This window comes from Mustela nivalis (assembly GCF_964662115.1).
Source record: "Mustela nivalis genome assembly, chromosome: 3".
NCBI lineage: Eukaryota > Metazoa > Chordata > Mammalia > Carnivora > Mustelidae > Mustela > Mustela nivalis.
Window position 1 is genome coordinate 105,761,182 of NC_139022.1, and position 19,336 is coordinate 105,780,517.

Sequence of the window (19,336 nt, forward strand, 5' to 3'; positions counted from 1 at the left end):
GTTTGTTAGTCAGTGACCTCTTCAGGAACGACACTTCATTTTATATTAAGGTATCTATATTTTATATTTTATATATAGGTGTACATATATATATTTAATACAACTTTATATTAAGGACATTAGAGTATCTAATGGCCCTTGGATTCATTTCTTACAAGGCTTTTCTTAGTTTAGCTGTCCACTAGTTACATATCTCTACTGCCATTCCTGTTGAAGGTTCCAAGGGGCCCAAATGATGTTTAATTTTCAATTTTTTCCCTGTTTTAAAAGTCCCATTTTAATGAATTTGTTAAATTTGGAATTCAAACAAAAAATGTGAACAGTTTGTTTATTTAATACAACTTTGTGTGTGCATAGAAACCATATAAGTAAAAAAGCATGAGATTACATATTTGATTATATTACAAAAGGGAGGAAAATAACTATAGTGTATATATATATTGCATTCTGGATACAGTTCCAGGTATTGGTAAAGCTTTTTAAGAGACCTGTTTCTCAAGCAGTGGCCTGCCTCAGGGCGATGACTGCTCTCTCCTTCCCCACAGCCTTAGTATTTTTTGCCAAAAGGCCCAGACTTGAGTAAAGGGGAGCGCCGTGAGCGCAGGATCCGGGCATACGGACTACAGTCTGTTGATTGGCAGGTGGGTGTTCTGGGAAGTAAATTTCGAAGAAACGGTTTCTTCCCTGGGGGCTGTTGGTTTGGTTGCTGGTTTTCCTGGTTGGCACCAAGGCGCTTTTTGGTAGAAGCCTGGCCTTGGAGTTTTAGTACAGTATGATACTGCTCTGCGATGCATGCTGCCTTCTTCCGAAGGTCCAGTTTTACTAGCATCATGTTATTCTGGAGCTCAGCCAGGGTCTGATCCTAAGGAAGATGAATAAAATTAAATAAAACATTTTCGTCTGGTGTATTAGAGAAACTAAAGTGCAAGGTAACAGGTGCCACCCACTACCTAGTTACTAACAACTGTTTTTACAAAGATTAATTCTCTAAAATAAGACTTATCATTCAGTAGGGAGTGTTTTCTTTAAAACCCAAACAAATAGCACTGAATAGAAGGACATTTTGTAATATGTGGCATGAGCTTGAGTAAGTTTATTTAACCTCCAAGAGCTGTAGTGCCTATGTATTAAGAGCTGTGTTTAGGGGCACCTGGCTGGCTCAGTCAGTAGAGCATATTACTCTTGGTCTCAGATCATGAGTTTGATCCCCACGCTGGGTGCACAGATTACCAAAAATAAATAAACTTAAAGAAAAAAAGAAAAAGAAAAAGCTGTGCTTAGTCTAAGTATTTTTTGCACTCTTGAAATCAGGGTGCATTTTCTGATGACAATTGTTATAGCTTAACTGTTAGTGTTTTGTCTTAGTGATATGTAAAATAACACTTTCATAAAATCTATGCATTTTGGCTTTTTTGGTTTTTTAAATACAGAGTTTTATTTTTTTAAATAGGCTCCATGCCCAATGTGGGGCTTGAACTCATGATCCCAAGATAAAACTTTACTGACTGAGCCAGCCACATGCCTCTTAAAATCTACACATTTTGGATGAAATATGATCTACTTCCATAGGTTTGTTATAACAGAAAATGCCTATAGATTACTTAGATTAGTAACCTTGTACTTAATAAATAATTTTATTCCTTTAAGACTAGCCCCCAAACCTCTGTCTTTCTCTTCTGCTTCTCATTCTTCTTTCTCACATATGTTCTAGAGTGGGCTGATGGGAGAGAAGAAGATATATATATAAGGTGCCCTGACCTGTTTGATTAAGATGTCATCACAAGTGGTCAAGGCTTGACGAAGTTTTCCTGCCCCAGTGCTGTGGCAGCAGGCTCTTTCTGCTGACTGGAGAGATTCACCAAGTTTCTGAAGCTCTGTCCGCAGCAGCCTTATATTCTGAAAAAAATAAGTAGGAACCACATTGTGGCCAAGATCAACCAAGATAATGAGCTGAAGGAATTGAATAGCCACTTGAAGAGAAGTAAAATTAGAAGGCTAGTCAGCTAAATGAAGTAACCACTCTGCCGGACTATGCACAAAAAACAATAACCCCAGTCCTCACATGAACCACGGATAGAGGGCTGGAAGCTGCCTTAGGTAAGATCCTTGGTAACAGAGAAAGGTGTAAATTACCTTTTGGCCCTCCTCTAATTTCTTGTCCACATCAGTGGTAAAGGGCTTGGCTGAGGGTGGTGGTTCTAACATTTTCTGATACTTCTGTAGTTCTGAGGGAAGGAAACAAGAAAACTTTAACATGTAGGCTTTCTAGCCTTGGACTTACGTCTTAACTGAACTAACAGTAGCTTTTATATTTGCAGCAAATATAAAAAGGGAGGTCATGTGCATCCTAGAGTGAAAGGTCAGGGGATGTAGCTCAGAGTTGAGAAAATTAACTTGGAGTTGGGAATCTGAAGGCCCAAGTTTCAAGAACAGTTCTTCTCTGAACCACTCCTATGCTTTTTGTCCTCTCTCCTTCCTTACCTTCAGTGGTGGAGTTTAGCTCTGCTCTGCACTGTTCCAGTTTAGCTTTAACCTCATGGAGCTGCTGGTTGGAGGCAGAAGCTGCCAACCTTTGTGACCGCCGAAGGGAAAGTTCAGACCCTGACTGTTGAGCTATTGGCTGCTGTCTGGCTTCCTGTAAAAGAGCTTCTAACTCTTCAATTTTCTCATCCCGGTCCTAAGAGGGAAGCAGAGAGCACAGTTCTATCCAGAGTCAGGCAAATCCTGCAGGAACAGATGACTGAACGGTGAACAAAACCTTCCCTAACAGTTATGCTTGAAAAGCCCGTTAGCAGGGTACCTGGGTGGCTTAGCCGACTAAGTACCTGACTTCAGTCTGACTTCGGCTCAGGTAGTGATCTTCTGGGTCCTGGCTCCACACTCTGCAGGGAGTCTGCTTCTCCTCCCTCTGCCCCTCCCACCCTGCTCATGCTTGCTCTCTCTTTCAAATAAATAAATAAAATCTTAAAATTTAAAAAAAAAAAAAAAGCCTGTTAACACTTAAACCATTTCAAGGTCAACCAACCCTTAATTCATAGACTGACACCTATACAGTACAAGAAGACTAGGAAAAAACTGAGTTACATATTCCTCCCCTACCAGAGTTTATAAAATCTATTTACCTCAGACAAGCTAGTGATGGGAATCAGTGGCCAGTTGAGGCTGCTTTCAGGGCAACTCACCTGAAGCTCTTCTTGGTAAAAACTTGTAAGTGACTCCTTGAGGATCTTTAGTTTCTCTTCATACATTTCCTCTAATAATTCCTTCTGGGTGTCCAAATGTTCACTGTCAGAGGAGAAAAATGTATAAAGAAGATGGGGTATGGGCATGGTGGAGCGTGCCTATAGTCCCAGCTGCTCTGGAGGCTGAGGCAGGAGGATCGCTTGAGCCCAGGAGTTCTGGGCTGTAGTGCACTATGCTGGTGTCCGCACTAAGTTCGGCATCAATATGGTGACTTCCTGGGAGCGGGGGACCAGACCACCAGGTTGCCTAAGGAGGGGTGAACCGACCCAGGTCGGAAGTGGAGCAGGACAAGAAGATGGGGACACATAGACACACACATGCAACACAAACGATGGAATGCTACTCAACCATAAAAAATGAAATCTTTCCCTTTTGCAATGACATGGATGGACTAAAATTATTTTTTTTTGGACTGAGAAATTATGTTAAGTGAAATAAGTCAGAGAAAGACAAAATACCATATGATTTCACTTTTATGTGGAATCTAAAAGACTTTTTTTTAAATAGTCTTAAATACAGAGAACAAACTAAACTGGTGGTTGCTAGGGGTAGGGGGTTGGGAGGAATGGTTGAAATCAGTAAAAGGAATTAAAAGGTAAAAACTTCCAATTGTATAATAAATAAGTCACAGAAATGAAAAGTACAGCATAGTCAGTAACACTGTAATAATGTTATGGCTGATAGATGATGACTACACTTACTGTGGTTAACATTGAAAAATGTATGGAATTGTCAAATCCTTAGCTTGTACATGTGAAACTAATACTGGTGTCAGTTATACTCCATAATAAGTCCTCTTTTAAGAGAGTGAGAGCAAGGGGTGCCTGGGTGGCTCAGTGGGTTAAAGCCTTTGCCTTTGGCTCAGGTCATGATCTCAGGGTCCTGGGATTGAGCCCCACATCGGGCTCTCTGTTCAGCGGGGAGCCTGCTTCCCCCCCTCTCTCTGCCTGCCTGTTTGTCTATTTGTGATCTCTGTCAAATAAATAAAAAGAATCTTAAAAAAGAAAAAAAAGAGTGAGAGCAAGTTGGCAGGGAGGGACAGCGGGAGAGGGAAAGAGAGTGCCTAAAGCTGGGTGCACACCCAGTGCAGGGGGGGGGGGGGGGGACTCCATTTCATGGCCCTGAGATCATTACCTGAGCCAAAAATCAAGAGTCAAGCTTAACCAACTGAGTCACCCACACGCCCCAATAATAAGTTTTTCTTTTTTTTTTTTTTTAAAGATTTTATTTATTTATCAGAGAGAGAGAGAGAGAGCGAGCACAGGCAGACAGAATGGCAGGCAGAGGCAGAGGGAGAAGCAGGCTCCCTGCTGAGCAAGGAGCCCGATGTGGGACTCGATCCCAGGACGCTGGGATCATGACCTGAGCTGAAGGCAGCTGCTTAACCAACTGAGCCACCCAGGCATCCCTAAGTTTTTCTTTTTAAAAGGAGAAGAAAAAGTCAGGGAGCGAAGATTCGGAGGAGTAAGTTTGGAGAACAGAGCTTAAGGCACAACTCTATCCTAGTCCCTATTCCCCACTCTCTCTTTGGTGTAGTTGACAGACCAAGAGTGGTCACTCAGCTGATACCTGCACCACTGTTCCCGTTGTTGCATCTGTTCCACCATCTCATTGCAAATTTCATCACGGAGCTGCATCTCCAGCTGCAACTTTTCCTGCCGTTCTTTACAAAGCAGTGCTTTCATGGCTTCCACCACCTGTAGGAGCTCCTGGAGGGACACATAGTTCACAAGTGATCAGATGTCCATGCCCCACAAAGGTAAAGGCCCACCTAGAAGGCAGCATGGAAAATATGTAGCCATCAAGCTGCTACCCCAGAGCTTTCTTGCATTCTCACCTCCTTGCCATACATGGAGATGTCAGTGTCATTTTCAGTGTCATCATCAAGGCCTGGATCTCTCTTAGCTCCCATCTCTAAGCTGGGAGATGCCTGTTGACTCTGTTCCTTGATGAATGACTGTAGTGATGGGAATCCCAATTGCACAGGTGGAGCATGCACGAGCTAGGGATGGAGCGGGTGGGAAATCAAATCATAACTAGTCCCTAGCAGATTCCTTAAATAAAAGTACCAGCCCAAAGTGAGCACAACCATTGCACCTACATCTTCTTACCTGGCTGGCAATGGCTGAGAACTTGGCCACATGAAGGGTCTCATCATAGGTAGATGCAGAGGGATTCACATTGACAATCATGCAGGAGCGTCCTCGACCTGTGAAGAAGCCTTGGAATACTCGAGTCAACTTGCTGTCACGGAAGGGAACCAGGTTCTGTTTTGACCTAGCAAAGGATCAGAGAACAGAGCTGTGAAAAGAATTCCAGCTCTTGGAGTATCCCAGCACCATCTCCAGTAATGACCAGGAGGTCTCTTAGCAAGCTGCAGTGCTCCAGACCATCCCAGCCCACAGTTTACAGTCAGAAGCTCACCGATTCTGCTGGTTTTGGCGCAGGGCAGCAATACAACGGCCCAAGGTGTGCAGAGAAGTATTAATGTTTCCTGCTTCTTTTAGTCGCTCACCACTTTTCTGATCTTTGCAGCGCTCCGAGCCAGCCAGATCACAGAGTGACAACCTTGAATGGTGGACAGGATCTGACATAAGGACCCCACATGTTATGAGCTTTCCAGCCCTTCACATAGTTCTCAGGAGGGGAGGACCCACCAAGGATGTCTGTACCCAAGAAAGCAGAGCAAGACTCTAATAAAAGTAATAACTCTTGGGGACTTCCCTTAACCCCTACCTCTGTACCATTTATAACCAAGCAGTGCACATTTCTAAACTTTTCTGTTTTGTTTTTTTTTTTTAAAGATTTTATTTATTTATTTGACAGAGATCACAAGTAGGCCGAGAGGCAGGCAGGGTGGCGGGGGGGGGGGGGTGAGGTGGGGGGAGCAGGCTCCCTGCTGAGCAGAGAACCCGATGTGGGGCTTGATCCCAGGACTCTGGGATCATGACCAGAGCTGAAGGCAGAGGCTTTAATCCACTGAACAACACAGGCGTCCCATCAGCCCACATTTCTAAAGGAAAAACTTACTCGCTAATCTTGGGGATGATATCCCCTTCCCCCTGAAGGTGCAGGATCCGTATTGAGAAGATGCTGTGACTGGAAATCAAGAAAAAAAAAAGAAAAGTCACTGTGTATCTTCCATGACTAGGCGGAGGACTATTGTTTCCTAGAACTTATGAAAAGTTGACTCCCACAGCCCATCACCTGCGGCTAGAGTTCTGGTTCAGATGGGTGCTGGCAAAGCTCTGGTTTTTACGACCCACTTTGAGCAGTTTCCAGGCCTCCTCAGCATCCTGAACATGAATCCAGTTGAGATCTGAGGCAAAGAGAAAGGTGCACAAAAGACGGGAGCACCTAACTTGTCCAGGTTTCTCCCAAGTCCCTTTTCAGGGTTGTTGGCAGCCTCCCCAACTTTCCATACCTTTCACATATGGATTGCCATTCTGGTCTTCACATAGCCGCAGAGTCTGCCTTTTACGCTGCTGGCTAGGTGGTTCTAACAGGTCATAAAGCAGTTCATTGTAGATCTCAAAGAAGGAGATCCAGATGGAGAAGCGGATATCAGCAGGGACACTCACAGGGGCAGTGTCTGGCTGTGCCCATCGGTGACTCGTTTCTGGGGAAGAAGCCCATGTACACGGCATCAACTCCAGAGTAGTCCATCTCCCCTTCAGCCTGTGGGGGCCTTAGAAGGAGCAGCTTAGGTTGAAACCTTTGGTCTATACATCTGGCAGCTGCTGGGAGCAAGGGAGTGGGTTTCTACTGTTACTTGGTACAAAGTCCAGTCATGGTACATACCATCCAACTGGCTACTGCTGGTCACGTGACTGGAGGAGAGACCAGCAATGCCGCTGTCAAAGCTGGTGCTGGTACCCATTCGACCTTCAATGTAGACACTCCTCTTCAAGGAGGTGGACAGCTCCTCCTGGAGGGGCCCAGGGAGAAAATAAGCACACAGCTTTCCACAGATTTGTCCTCTTATCCCCACCTCTGTAAACCTAGCACTTCACCTCTTGGAGGCCTCCACTTAGCAGGGCCAGTTTCTTCATTTCCTCCTGTCGGATCTGCTTGCTGTCTAGCCAGATTACCTCATTGAAGAATACAGGCTTCAGATCAGGTGTTGGATGAAGCTGACCTTGGAGGCTATTGAAGATCAGAGCTAATGACCGGGGTAGGATCCCTCCATCTTTGATGGTACCTGGAAACATGGTGAAAGATGGATAGCTGAGTGTTCTTCCCAAATTCAAAAACATCATTACAGGGGTATCTGTATGGTTCAGTTGGTTAAGTGTCTGTCTTCTGACCTTCAGCTCAGGGCATATCCCATAGAGTCCTGGGATCGAGTCCCATGTTGAGCTCCCTGATTCTCCCTCTTCTCCTCCCCCCTGCTCATGCACTCTCCCTATCTTTCTCTCTCAAACGAATAAATTAAAAAATCTTAAAAACAAAACAAAACAAAAAAGCACCATTACAGGCCAATCAGCAACTCTGTGAGGGCTATTACTCACTCACCTTGAATTGTGTGGGTTTTCCCTGAGTTGGTGACTCCGTATGTATAAATAAGCCAGTTCTGCCCTTTGAGTACATCCTTTACCATCTCCTTCACGGTCAGGTTGAAGAAGGATGCCTGTCCCACTTCTGGCCCAAAGATCTAGAGACAGACCCAATTTCTCAGAAGCCCATTCCTCATCTCTCACTTGCCTCCTGTACAGAGCCAGCAGATAAGTCCCTTCCTGGGTGATTGGCTCTGGAGACCACTCAAGCAACCTCTTCGTGCAGTGCTGCCAGATGCTCTCCAAACACTGAAAATTAAACCACTCTGCCAGTGCCTCTTTCATCCAAATCAACAAATATTTCCAGGTACTATCAGGAATGGAGGGATCGTACCCTGGTCTTTGCCTCTGATCTTCAGTAGTCTCCAAGGCCATTGTGTGGGCCTTAGAGCAACACAGTAATCACAGATGTGGGCTTTGGAGATGGATAATTCTAGATGCAAGGCCTAACACTACCGATTCAACAACATAACCTTCACTGAGTCATAGTATCCTTATCAGGAAAATAGGGACAAGAATGATAATAATAATGGGAAATGCTGGGACTTAATGCACATAAAGTATGTGATGCACTGACTTGCACATGAGTCCCCAAAATTATAGACATAATGGATGTAATTATAGACGTAATGGATCTCACGATCAATTGAAAAGCTTCCCCTCTAAAGAGAGAATTAGGTTGCCCCTAATATGTTGGTTCTTGTTCATAAAGTAGTAGCTCCATACCTGGGAAAAGGTAAATCTATGGGCAGCTTGTCCAATTCCCCTCTCATTACTCTTCTGGGCAAAGGAATCCTTGGGTGCCTGTAGAATAAGGGTCTCCACATTCTCAATACGGACACAATCCTGAGAAGGGGTAAAAAGAAAAAAAATCACCGAAGGAAACAATCCCGGGAACCTTTACTGTATTGCATCATTCTATCTTAAATCCTCCCGCCTTAGACACTCACCTGATCTTCCCGTCGTTCCAACTCTGAAGGTAACAAGGGCCTAACTCTCAGGTATACTTTCACCTTCTCTGTACCATCCTCTGATGGAACCTGTGGCAGAATTCCAGGGCGGAATCAGCAATTACTTCCAAGCAGATGGGCAAACATAGCTTATTTCCAGAGAATCTGCTAACACTACCTCCATTTCACCTCAAATGTCTGTACAGAAAGCTACTCTATAGCTCCATAATCATTCCAACCCACATGGGTTTTTTCACTGTTTTATCACCCTTCACTGTCTTCAGTATCCTGGAAACATGGCCTACCACACTGACTTTCTGAATTAGAACTGGTTAACTGGTAGGCAAATTAGACTGTGGTATTACAGCAAAACATAGTAGTTAAGCACTTTGGAGGCAGACAAACCTAAATTTGAGTTCCAATTCCATCATTTAGAAGTATGACATCTTGAACAAGTTCTTTAGATTCCCGCCTCTGTTTCCATATCTATAGAACTGGGTTAATAATAGAACCCACATCATTCAACAGACGTTTAGAGATCTACCTACTATGGCCTGGGAACTCTAATGTTCTGGTAGTCCACAGTCAGGGACTGTGCTCTCATGAAATTTTCTCTATAAAAGAGGAGACATCCTAGTAGAGTAGTGCTCAACAAGCACTATTTCCCTGCCAAAGGGACATTTAGCTACGTCAGGGGAAGTTTCTTGGTTGTCACAGTGGGAAGGAGCTAGTGACATCTAGTGGGAGGAGGCCAGGTATGCTGCTAGACATCTTAAGGTACAAGACAGCCCCATAAAACAGAATTATTTGGCCCCAAATGTTAATAATGCTGCAGCTGAGAAACCCCAGTTTGGCATAAAGACTCCATAAATGGAAGTTACAGTTGATATTAAAAACATACTAAATGGCAATATGGTATTGGGCAAATTATTTAACACATCTAGGCCTCACGGTGAAGAAGAGAACTATTAGCCTTCCCTCATAGGACTGAGTATGCACGTGAGTATCTTTCATTAATGGAATGCAAATAATAGCTCTTATGGACACACAAATTTACATTTTTGACTTGTCCTGCTCCTAATTTTGAATTGATTTCTCAGACCCTTGGGATTGCTGTCTTTGACCTCATACTAATTCTGTTAACAACAACTGGTAGACTGAGGCTATCACTTTCTGCTGACAAGCCACTGTCCAACTCCTTTACCTGCTGCTTATCCTCCAGGGAGGTGGAGATGACAGAGCAGTCTGATATCAGGTCCTTTCGTACCACAGACCCTAAATCTGCAGCTGTGGACTCAAACATGGGGGAGACTACAACCTCCTCATCTGACAGCAAGCCGGCTGGCGGAGGAAGGATCCCTTGAGACATGACAGCAGGGGCAGCTTAGGTCTACAAAGAGACAAGAGTGGGTCGGGAGGGGAACCTTAAGGGACAGAAGGGGCTGCAAATTTTAAGAAACAATTTCCTTGCCCCAGGACACCTTCCTCTCGCTGCCTTAATTCCTACTCCCTTATTCCTTCAAATCCAGTAGAGGGATAGGGGGTAAGAGAAAGAGTTAATCACGTAATCCTGTCTTAGGCATTTCCGACCGCCAAAAAGAATGAAGATACCTCGCTTTTCCAAAAGCAGAAGGCCATACACTAACTAGGGTGCCTCGCTCACCGGTGTAGAGGAGAAGGTATATTTGCCTTAGGCTCCTTCTCCAACCTCACTCTAGGCCCCAAGGGAGGACAGAGGTATTAAAAAAAGGGGGAGGGGTGGCGGCAGCTTCGGTTTCTAAGAGCCTATCCCTCGAGGGCAAGAACTGGTACCGCAGCTGGGCTCTGGCACAGCCCTAAACTCACCGAAGACGCGACACTCGCTCCTCCTCTGGTACCGGCTAACACACCCTGCCGCCGAACCTGGACTTTCGTCGTGTGAGAGCACAACTCCACCCACGAGGCGCACCTTTGTTACTGATACAATGTTTTAAATTACGCGCTGCGTTCGTTCGGCCAATCAGACCGCGAAGCCTGCAGCTGCCAATCAGCGCAAGGAAAGGGGGCGGCTGAGCCCGGTAGACCGTTTGCTCTGGCTTGACCTCTGCTTTCTAATGTGGGTCCGGGTTACCAACTGACGGCGTTTGGACTTGGGCCGCCTACAGTTCTTCGCGCTTAACACTTTTCTTTTCACCCTAGGAGCTTCTTTCTAAGAAACCTAAAGGATATTCTGAGGCTTCAGCGCCATCCTCTTTAGCACATTCCTTCCCAGGAGCACTCAAGAAGCCTGGTTTAAGACTTGTTCTTCCTGGGGATGGGACTACGTTTCCCAGGAGGCATCGCGAACAAACTGCCGGACTCTATTTCCCAGAGTTCCCGGGCATCGGCGGTGCCAGACCGTCTTCCCTGAGGGGGCTGGAGACTTCAGGGCCAAGATGGCGACAGGAACGGGTAGTAAGTATGTCCGCTGTTTTTGCGTGGAAGGCCTTTTAGAACACAGACTAGGGACCAGATTTCTGTCACACGTTTGGGGATTAGGAGCAATGATTGCCCAAGAGTTCAGGGTCTTGAGAGACCTGCGCTTGGTCGTATCGTGAAGACTAACGATTAGAGGCCCTGAAGAAGTGCAGGGTGTTGTGTCTCAGGGAGGCTGCGGAGATTTGAGAGAAGCAGCTCAGCGAATCCTTGTGTGTTTGGGAACTCTGCGGAATGCGAGATAAAGGCGCTCAGGAGACCTGGGTGTGCATACGAAGAGATTCTGTGAGCCATAGGGAGTAACCAACCGGCTCTCAGCCGTTCGTTTCTGGCCAGCGTTTGTGAGGCCCGTGGTCTATCTCCCAGAGAAATGGGGTACTTTAACTCTTAGCTTTTTCGGCCGCTAGGGAAGTAGCGTTATGTGGATCTGAGCCATTTTCCTGTTTCACACACTTAGCTGAGAATTTATTTTAGGCCTGACAGCTAGAGGGAGGTTGAAGTACGAAGAGAAGTAAACAAGTTTATGCTAAGAAGGAGGCAGGGCAGGAGGCGCGGGATGGGGGAGGGGAGCGGCTGCTGGGAATCCTGGGAAAGAAGCCCTGGCGTTCAAATTGGAATCCAGTAGTCTTAAAACTGGGCCTTTCTGGAGAACTGCCTTATTCTTACGCTGACATTCTCCCCTGCCATTTTAAAATAAAACAAAGTAGCCATGTCATTTAACGAAGTAGAATGTTTTGACAGATATTCAGCGCAATTTGCAGGGAATGAATAGTGATGATTTTTTAGGACAGAGGTGAAAATCAAGATTGTGTGTAGTAACTCACTTTGTTCCTACAAGGTGGGATGTTTTGCATTAGGCTTTTAGTCCTTCCTTTGGGCCTTAGAACTAGTGCCTCAGTAGTTGTTCTCTAAGACTTTTCTCCTTTTAGAACACAAGCTGCTGAGTACTGGCCCTACAGAGCCATGGTCCATCCGAGAGAAGCTCTGTTTAGCCTCTTCAGTCATGAGGAGTGGAGATCAAAACTGGTAAGGTATCTAAGATAGCTGCATTCTTGGGTCTTAGAAACTTTTGGTATTTTTTTTTTTTTATTACACTGGTGGATTCCTGTGGTTAATCATACTAGCGTTTAAGCAGTATTTCTTTTTTAACAGCATTATGGAGATTTAATTCAAATTAAATAAAATTAACCTAGTATATACACATAATTTAGTATATTCACAGAGTTGTGTGACCATTTTCACGGTCTAATTTTAGAACATTTTTATTACTTCTAAAAGAAATCTCTTACCCCTTCCTTAGTTGTCACTGTACAATCTCCACTTCCCCAGCATTCACCTCTACTCCCACCCTCAGGCAGATACTCAGTCTCCTTTCTTTCTCTGTAGTTTGCCTATTCTGGAAATTTCATACAAATGGAATTCTGTAATTTGAGGACCATCTGAACTATTTCCTTAATTTTTAAAAAAATATTTATTTATTTATTTTAGAAAGAAAGAGCTCACAAGCAGGCGGTTAGAGGGACTCCTTTGTTTTTTTTCTTTCTTTCTTTCTTTTTTTTTTTTTTGTTATAGAGGGACTCCTTAAGCAGACTTCCTCCTGAGCTTGCAGCCCAACTCAGGGCTTGATTCCAGGATCCTGAGGTCAAGACCTGAGCCAAAATCCAGAGTCAGAGGCTCAATTAACTGAGCCACCCACGTGCCTCCAGCTGAACTATTTTTTTTTTAAATTTTAATTTAATTTTAAGATTTTATTTATTTGGCAGAGACAGTGAGAGAGGGAACACAAACAAGGGGAGAGGGAGAAGCAGGCTTCTTGCTGAGCAAGGAGCCTGACAGGATCCCAGGATCCTGGATCATGACCTGAGTTGAAGCAAGATGCTTAATGACTGAGCCACACGAGTGCCCCTGAATTATTTTTTAAAACAACCTCATTCTTTTTACATTCCCACAAGCAATGAGTGAAGGCCCCAATCTCTTCGTATGCCTGACAACACTTAGTGTGTGTCTTGCTAGTGGGTATGAAATGGTATCTCTCTGTGGGTTTGATTTGCATTTCTTTGATGACTAATGTTGAGCACATTTTCATATGCTTATTGGTCATTTATATCTCTTCAGAAAAATGCTCTCATCCTTTGGATTCTTTTTTTTTTTTTTTAAGATTTTATTTATTTATTTGAGAGAGAGACAGAGAGTGCCTTAATGGGGGGAAGGGGAAGAGGCAGAGGGAGAAGCTGATATCCTGCAGAGCAGTGATCCTGGGACCCCAGGAATATGACTTGAGTGGAAGGTAAACATTTAACCCACTGAGCAACCCCCAGGTGCCCCAATCCTCTGGATTCTTTATATTATTACTGTTACTGAGTTTTAAGCATTCTTTGTGTGTTCTGGACACAAATTGCTTGTCAGATAATTTGCAAATATTTTGTGTGCTGTCCTTTTACTTTCTTGATTGGTATCACTTAAAACACAAAGTTTTCCGTTTTGATATGTCCAATTTATTTTTTCTTGTGTTGCTTATGCTTTTGGTGTCATAGCTAAGAAACTATTTCTGTGGTTTTTTTAAGATTTTATTTATTTATTTGACAGAGATCACAAGTAGGCAGAGAGGCAGGCAGAGAGAGAGAGGAGGAAGCAGGCTCCGTGCTGAGCAGAGAGCCCGATGCGGGGCTCTATCCCAGAGCCCTGAGATCATGACCTGAGCTGAAGGCAGAGGCTTTAACCCACTGAGCCACCCAGGCGTCCCTATTTCTGTATTTTCTTGTCAAACCTTTATAGATTTAGCTCTACACATTTAGGTCTGTGATCTGTTTTCAGGGTTTTGTTTGTTTTTTAAAGTAGGTTCAACTCTCAAGTTGGGGCTAGAACTCACGATCCTGAGATCTAGGATTGCATGCTCTACCAACCAAGCCAGCCAGTCACCCCATTTTGAGTTAATTTTTGTATATGTTGTAAGGCAGAGGTCTCTTGCACATAGGTATGTCCCATTTTCCAGTATTTGTTAACAACATTCTTCTTTCCCTATTGATACCGTCTTGGCACTCAGTATTTCTTTTCTTTTCTTTTTTTTTTTTTTTTTAGATTTTATTTATTTATTTGATAGACAGAGATCACAAGTAGGCAGAGAGGCAGGAAGCAGGTTCCCTGCTGAGCAGAGAGCCTGATGCGGGGCTCTACCCCAGAACTCTGAGATCATGACCTGAACTGAAGGCAGAGGCTTTAACCCACTGAGCCACCCAGGTGCCCCTCAGTATTTCTTTTTAAGGACCATAAAGTAGAACTGTGGTTTCCAACTTTTTACTTCTAGTGTATACCCTTTTTTATATTTATTTTAAAAGATTTATTTATTTTCTTTCTTTTTTAAAATTTTTATTTGAATTCAATTAATGTATAATGTTGTTATTGGTTTCAGAGGTAGAGGTCATTGATTCATCAGTCCTTTTTTTTTTTTTTTTTTTTTTTTTAAGATTTTATTTATTTATTTATTTGAGAGAGCACCAGTAGTGGGGAGAGGCAGGCAGAGGGAGAAGCAGGCTTCCCACTAAACAGGGAGCCCAATGGGGGGCTCAGTCGTAGGACCCTGGGATCATGATCTGAATCAAAGGCATATGCTTAATGACAGCCACTGAGGTGCCCCCATTCATCAGTCTTATATAATACCCAGTGCTCATTACATGAGTAGCCCTCCTTAGTGTCCATCACTTAGTTACCTTATCCCTCCCACCCTCTTCCCTCCAGTAACCTTAGTTTGTTTCCTGTGATTAAGAGTCTCTTATGGTTTGTCTCCCTCTCTGATTTTATCTTAATTTTATTTTTTTCTGTCTTCCCCTGGGATCCAGTTTTGCTTCTTAAATTCCACATATGAGTGAAGTCATATGATAATTGTCCTTCTCTGATTGACAAGATCTATTTTAGAGAGAAGGAAAGAAAGTCCCTACTAGGAAGGGGAGGGGCAGGGAGGGGCAGAGAGAGCCTCAAGCCTACTATTCTGTGCTGAGTAGATCCCCACATGGGTCTCCCATCTCACCAGGCCTGAGATCACAACCTGGGCTGAAACCACCTGAAATCTGAGCTGAAACCACAATGTAAGCTGACTGCATCACCCAGGCACCCCTCTTTTATTTTTTATTTATTTATTTTAAAAGATTTTATTTATTTATTTGACAGAGAGAGAGAGATCACAAGCAGGCAGAGAGAAGGGGAGGGAAGCAGGCTCCCCGCTGAGCAGACAGCCTGATGCAGGGCTTGATCCCAGGACCCTGAGATCATGACCTGAGCGAAGGCAGAGGCTTTAACCCACTGAGCCACCCAGGCGCCCCTACCCCTCTTTTATTTTTAACATTTTCTGTTTTTCCTCAAGGTTTAAGAAAACCTTTTTTTTGCTGTTTAAAGTAGTATCTACACCCACGGCGGGGCTTGAACTCCCGACAACCAGATCAGGAGTTGTATGCTCTATCAGTTGAGCAAGCCAGGCACCCCTAATGACACCTTTTAATTGTCCTAAGTCTTGTAATTACTTAATTTTCAAATTTGTGTCTATGTGGTACATCTCTACTACTTTAATTATTCAAATGAGTTTGCTAAGGCTTCCATTATTGATCACATTTAGCATTTCTGCAGCGTTATTTTTCAAATAACTTTTTTTTTTTAAAAGATTTTATTTATTTATTTGACAGATAGAGATCACAGGTAGGCAGAGAGGCAGGAAGAGAGAGAGAGGAGGAAGCAGGTTCCCCGCTAAGCAGAGCCTGATGTGGGGCTCGATCCCAGGGCCCTGGGATCATGACTTCAGCCAAAGGCAGAGGCTTAACCCACTGAGCCACCCAGGCGCCCTGTCAAATAACTTTTTTTAAAAAGATTTTATTTATTCATTTGAGAGAGAGGGAATGAGCAGAGTAGGGGGAAAAGGGAGAATCAGGCTTAGCAGGGAGCCTGATGTGGGCCTCCATCCCAGGACTCCAGGATTATGACCTCAGCTGAAAGCAGCTGCTCAACCATCTGAGCCACCCAGGCACCCCTCAAATAACTTTAAAGGTGAAATCTGGATATCCTAGGTAGTAGTTGTTCTTGAACCAAATTAAATGGTAAACTCCAAGACAAAATAAATCACACTAATTTGATAAATTAGATTAAAAATAGTATAAGAATACTTAAGTAAAAATGGAGTTTTATTTATTTTAAAAAATATATATTTAGAAGGGTACCTGGGTGGCTCAGTTGTTACGCATCTGCCTTCAGCTTAGGTCATGATCCCAGGGTCCTGTGATTGAGCCCAGCATTGGGCTCCTTGCTTGGCAGGAAGCCTGCTTCTCCCTCTCCCACTCCCCCTGCTTGTGTTCCTTCTCTTGCTGTGTCTCTCTCTGTCAAATAAATGAAATTTAAAAAAAATTTTTAGAGAGTGAGTGAGTGGAGGAGGGACAGAGGAAGAGGGAATGAGACATGCAGACTCCTCTGCTGGGCATAGAGCCCCACGGCGTTTAGTCTCACAAACCTGAGATCATGACCTGAACTGAAATCAAGAGTTGGGCAATTAACCGACCGAGCCACCTAGGTGCCCCAAAACTTGGATTTTTTTTTTTTTAAGATTTTATTTATTTATTTGAATCACAGGTAGGCAGAGAGGCAGGCAGAGAGAAGGGGGGAAGCAGGCTCCCTGCTGAGCAGAGAGCCCAATGCGATGCGGGGCTCAGGATCATGACCTGAGCTGGAGGCAGAGACTTAACTCATTAAGCCACCCAGGCACCCTGATATTTTAAATTGTTTTTCTTTTCTGAGGAGGTACTAAATCAGAAGGTTCAAAATGGTACACAATGTCTTCTGTCACTGTAGCTCATCTCCCAGTGTTAGCATTTTCTTAGAGTTTCATTTACTTGTGTTTCTCCAATATTAATTTTATATACATGAATAAGTGGTTTTTTCTCCCTCTACTTTATAAACAGAAATGGTTTAATACTATACATACTATTATTTTTTTAAGATTTTATTTATTTACTTGACAGATAGAGAGATCACAAGTAGCAGAGAGGCAGAGAGAGGGAGGGGAGAAGCAGGCTCCCTGCTGAGCAGAGAGCCTGATGCAGGGCTCGATCCCAGGACCTTGAGATCGTGACCTGAGCCGAAGGCAGAGCCACCCAGGCGCCGCTATACATACTGTTCTTGCTGCTGCTTCTCTTTTTTAATTTAACTTAATATATGAAGCTCTCATGCCTTTTTTTAAAGGCAGCTACATGGTATTGATACAGATAAACTATAATTTATTTGACTGGTACTCTTTTTAAAAAAAAATTTTTTTTTTATTTTTTAAATTTTGTTTGTCAGAAAGAGTGAGAGAGCACGGGGAAGCAGCAGGCAAAGGGAGAGTCAGGCTCCCTACTGAGCAAGGAGCCCATTTTGGGACTTGATCCCAGGATCCTGGGATCACAACCTGAGTCAAAGGCAGACACTCAGCCAACTGAGCCACCCATGTGTTCCTGGTATTCTTTTTTATTTACTTATTTTTTTAAACTGGTACTCAAGGGGTGCTTGGGTGGCTCAGTTGGTGAAGCATCTGCCTTTGGCTCTGGTCATGATCCCAGAATCTTGGGATCCAGTCTGCATCGGGCTCCCCTGCTCTGGGAGAGCCTGCTTTTCCCTTCCCTTCTTCCGTTCCCCTTGCTGTAAACTCGCGCTGTACTCTCTTTCTCTCTAATAAATAAAATCTTTAAAAAATAAAAAAAACAAACCAGTACTGTAATGATGGACATTTGCTAATACAGATACAACCTTGCATAGTTATTTATTAACTGAAAGCAGAATTACTGGGTCAAAGAATGTAGGTGTTCATAGAGTTTGATAAATATTTCAAATTGTCTACTCTGAGATTCTTTGGATTTATATTCCCATCGGTAATGTATCAGAATGCCCCTTTTTCTATGTCCTGGTTGTTAGATATTTTTGATGTTTGACAGTATTGTAAAAGGTGAGAAATCTCATGTTTTGCATTTACATTAATCTTAATGACGGGTGAGGTTGAATATCTTCGTGTGTTAAAGAGCCACTTGTATTTCTTTTTTTGTAAACTGCTTTTTCCCATTTTTCTGTTTATTAGTCTTTCTCTGTAATTGGGGAAGGACTCCTTACATATTAGGGAGATGAGCCATTTGTTTGAGCTATGAGATAGTTTTTTTTTTTTTTTTTTTTTTTTTTTTTTTTTTAAAGATTTTTTTATTTATTTATTTGACAGACAGAGATCACAAGTAGGCAGAGAGGCAGAGAGAGAGAGAGGAGGAAGCAGGCTCCCCGCCGAGCAGAGAGCCCGATGCGGGACTCGATCCCGGGACCCCGAGATCATGACCTGAGCCGAAGGCAGCGGCTTAACCCACTGAGCCACCCAGGTGCCCCGAGATAGTTTTTTTTTTAAACTAGTGTGCCATTTGGCTTTATTTATGGTACCATTTTTACCTTAACACTTCTAAAATGTAGCTTATTAATTTTGTATATATTTTTTAAGACTTTATTTATTTACTTGACAGTGGAAGAGAGAAAGAGAGCACCTTGTGCTCGTGTGTGTGCACAAGCAGAAGGAGCGGCAGACGGAGAGGGACAGCAGGCTCTCCACTGAACAGGGAGCTCTATGTGGGACTTGATTCCAGAACCCTGGGATCATGACCTGAGCTGAAGGCAAATGCTTAATGACTGAGCCACCCAGGTGGCCCTAATTTTTTTAACAGTTTCTAGATTTTTTTTGACCTATGTAGAAAGTTTTACTTTAGTTTGAGATTATAAAATAATTCTCTGATTTCTTCTAATACTTCCATGGTAAAATTTTTTAAAAATATTTAAATTATTGATTCATTTGGGGCTTTTCTTGGTCTAAGGTGTAAATTATGGATCAAACTTTAATTTTTGCTAATAGTATCCATAGAACTATTGAACTTTTAAAGGAAAAGAGTTGGGGTGCCTGGGTGGCTTAGTTGGTTAAGCTGCTGCCTTCGGCTTCGTCATGATCCCAGGGTTGTGGGATTGAGTCCCGAATCGGGCTGCTTAGTGGGGAGCCTGCTTCTCTCTGCCTCTGTCTACCTCTCTGCCTGCTTGTGCTCTGTCTCTCTCTGATGAATAAATAAATAAAATCTTAAAAAAAAAGGAAAAGAGCTGTGT

At 43.4% G+C, this 19,336-nt stretch overlaps 2 protein-coding genes across 11 annotated transcripts in view; one reads left to right on the plus strand and one right to left on the minus strand.

Annotated features, from left to right (window-relative positions):
• Window positions 1-314: 314 nt before the first annotated feature.
• On the minus strand, window positions 315-10,777 carry KIF20A (kinesin family member 20A). 2 transcript variants are annotated; one of them, XM_082725521.1, is made up of 19 exons: window positions 10,595-10,777; window positions 9,954-10,139; window positions 8,750-8,839; window positions 8,526-8,645; window positions 7,759-7,897; window positions 7,257-7,444; window positions 7,045-7,171; window positions 6,668-6,862; window positions 6,451-6,562; window positions 6,274-6,342; window positions 5,668-5,811; window positions 5,355-5,520; window positions 5,081-5,245; window positions 4,813-4,952; window positions 3,183-3,285; window positions 2,482-2,677; window positions 2,134-2,225; window positions 1,759-1,896; window positions 315-862 (listed from the first exon to the last, which is right to left on the minus strand). In XM_082725521.1, the coding sequence occupies exons 2-19, from the start codon at window positions 10,116-10,118 to the stop codon at window positions 548-550; spliced, it is 2,664 nt and encodes an 887-aa protein (XP_082581647.1). In that variant the 5' UTR covers window positions 10,119-10,139; window positions 10,595-10,777; the 3' UTR covers window positions 315-547. The 2 variants fall into 2 exon arrangements, with proteins under 2 accessions (XP_082581647.1, XP_082581648.1); XM_082725522.1 differs by lacking the exon at window positions 9,954-10,139 and having other exon boundaries at window positions 10,595-10,759.
• A 1-nt stretch (window position 10,778) lies between these two features.
• Window positions 10,779-19,336, plus strand: part of BRD8 (bromodomain containing 8) — a 34,968-nt gene continuing 26,410 nt past the window's right edge. For 4 of the 9 annotated variants that reach the window (XM_082725478.1, XM_082725481.1, XM_082725482.1 and 1 more), the window contains exons 1-2: window positions 11,111-11,186; window positions 12,133-12,229. In XM_082725478.1, the coding sequence (XP_082581604.1) occupies window positions 12,207-12,229 (23 nt within the window). In that variant the 5' untranslated portion in view covers window positions 11,111-11,186; window positions 12,133-12,206. Of the gene's footprint in view, window positions 11,187-12,132; window positions 12,230-19,336 lie in introns of all 9 variants that reach the window. The other 5 variants (XM_082725476.1, XM_082725477.1, XM_082725483.1 and 2 more) reach the window with 4 other exon arrangements.

What these genes read in the sequence shown, in the direction of transcription:
- KIF20A (XM_082725521.1), bottom strand. Translation starts at nt 10,118, where the DNA reads ATGTCTCAAGGGATCCTTCCTCCGCCAGCCGGCTTGCTGTCAGATGAG. An exon ending in ATCATCCCCAAGATTAGCGA is followed by an intron (nt 5,812 to 6,273) that starts GTAAGTTTTTCC and finishes CCACCATTCAAG; the next exon opens with GTTGTCACTCTGTGATCTGG. An exon ending in ATGACATCTTAATCAAACAG is followed by an intron (nt 863 to 1,758) that starts GTCAGGGCACCT and finishes CATCTTCCTTAG; the next exon opens with GATCAGACCCTGGCTGAGCT.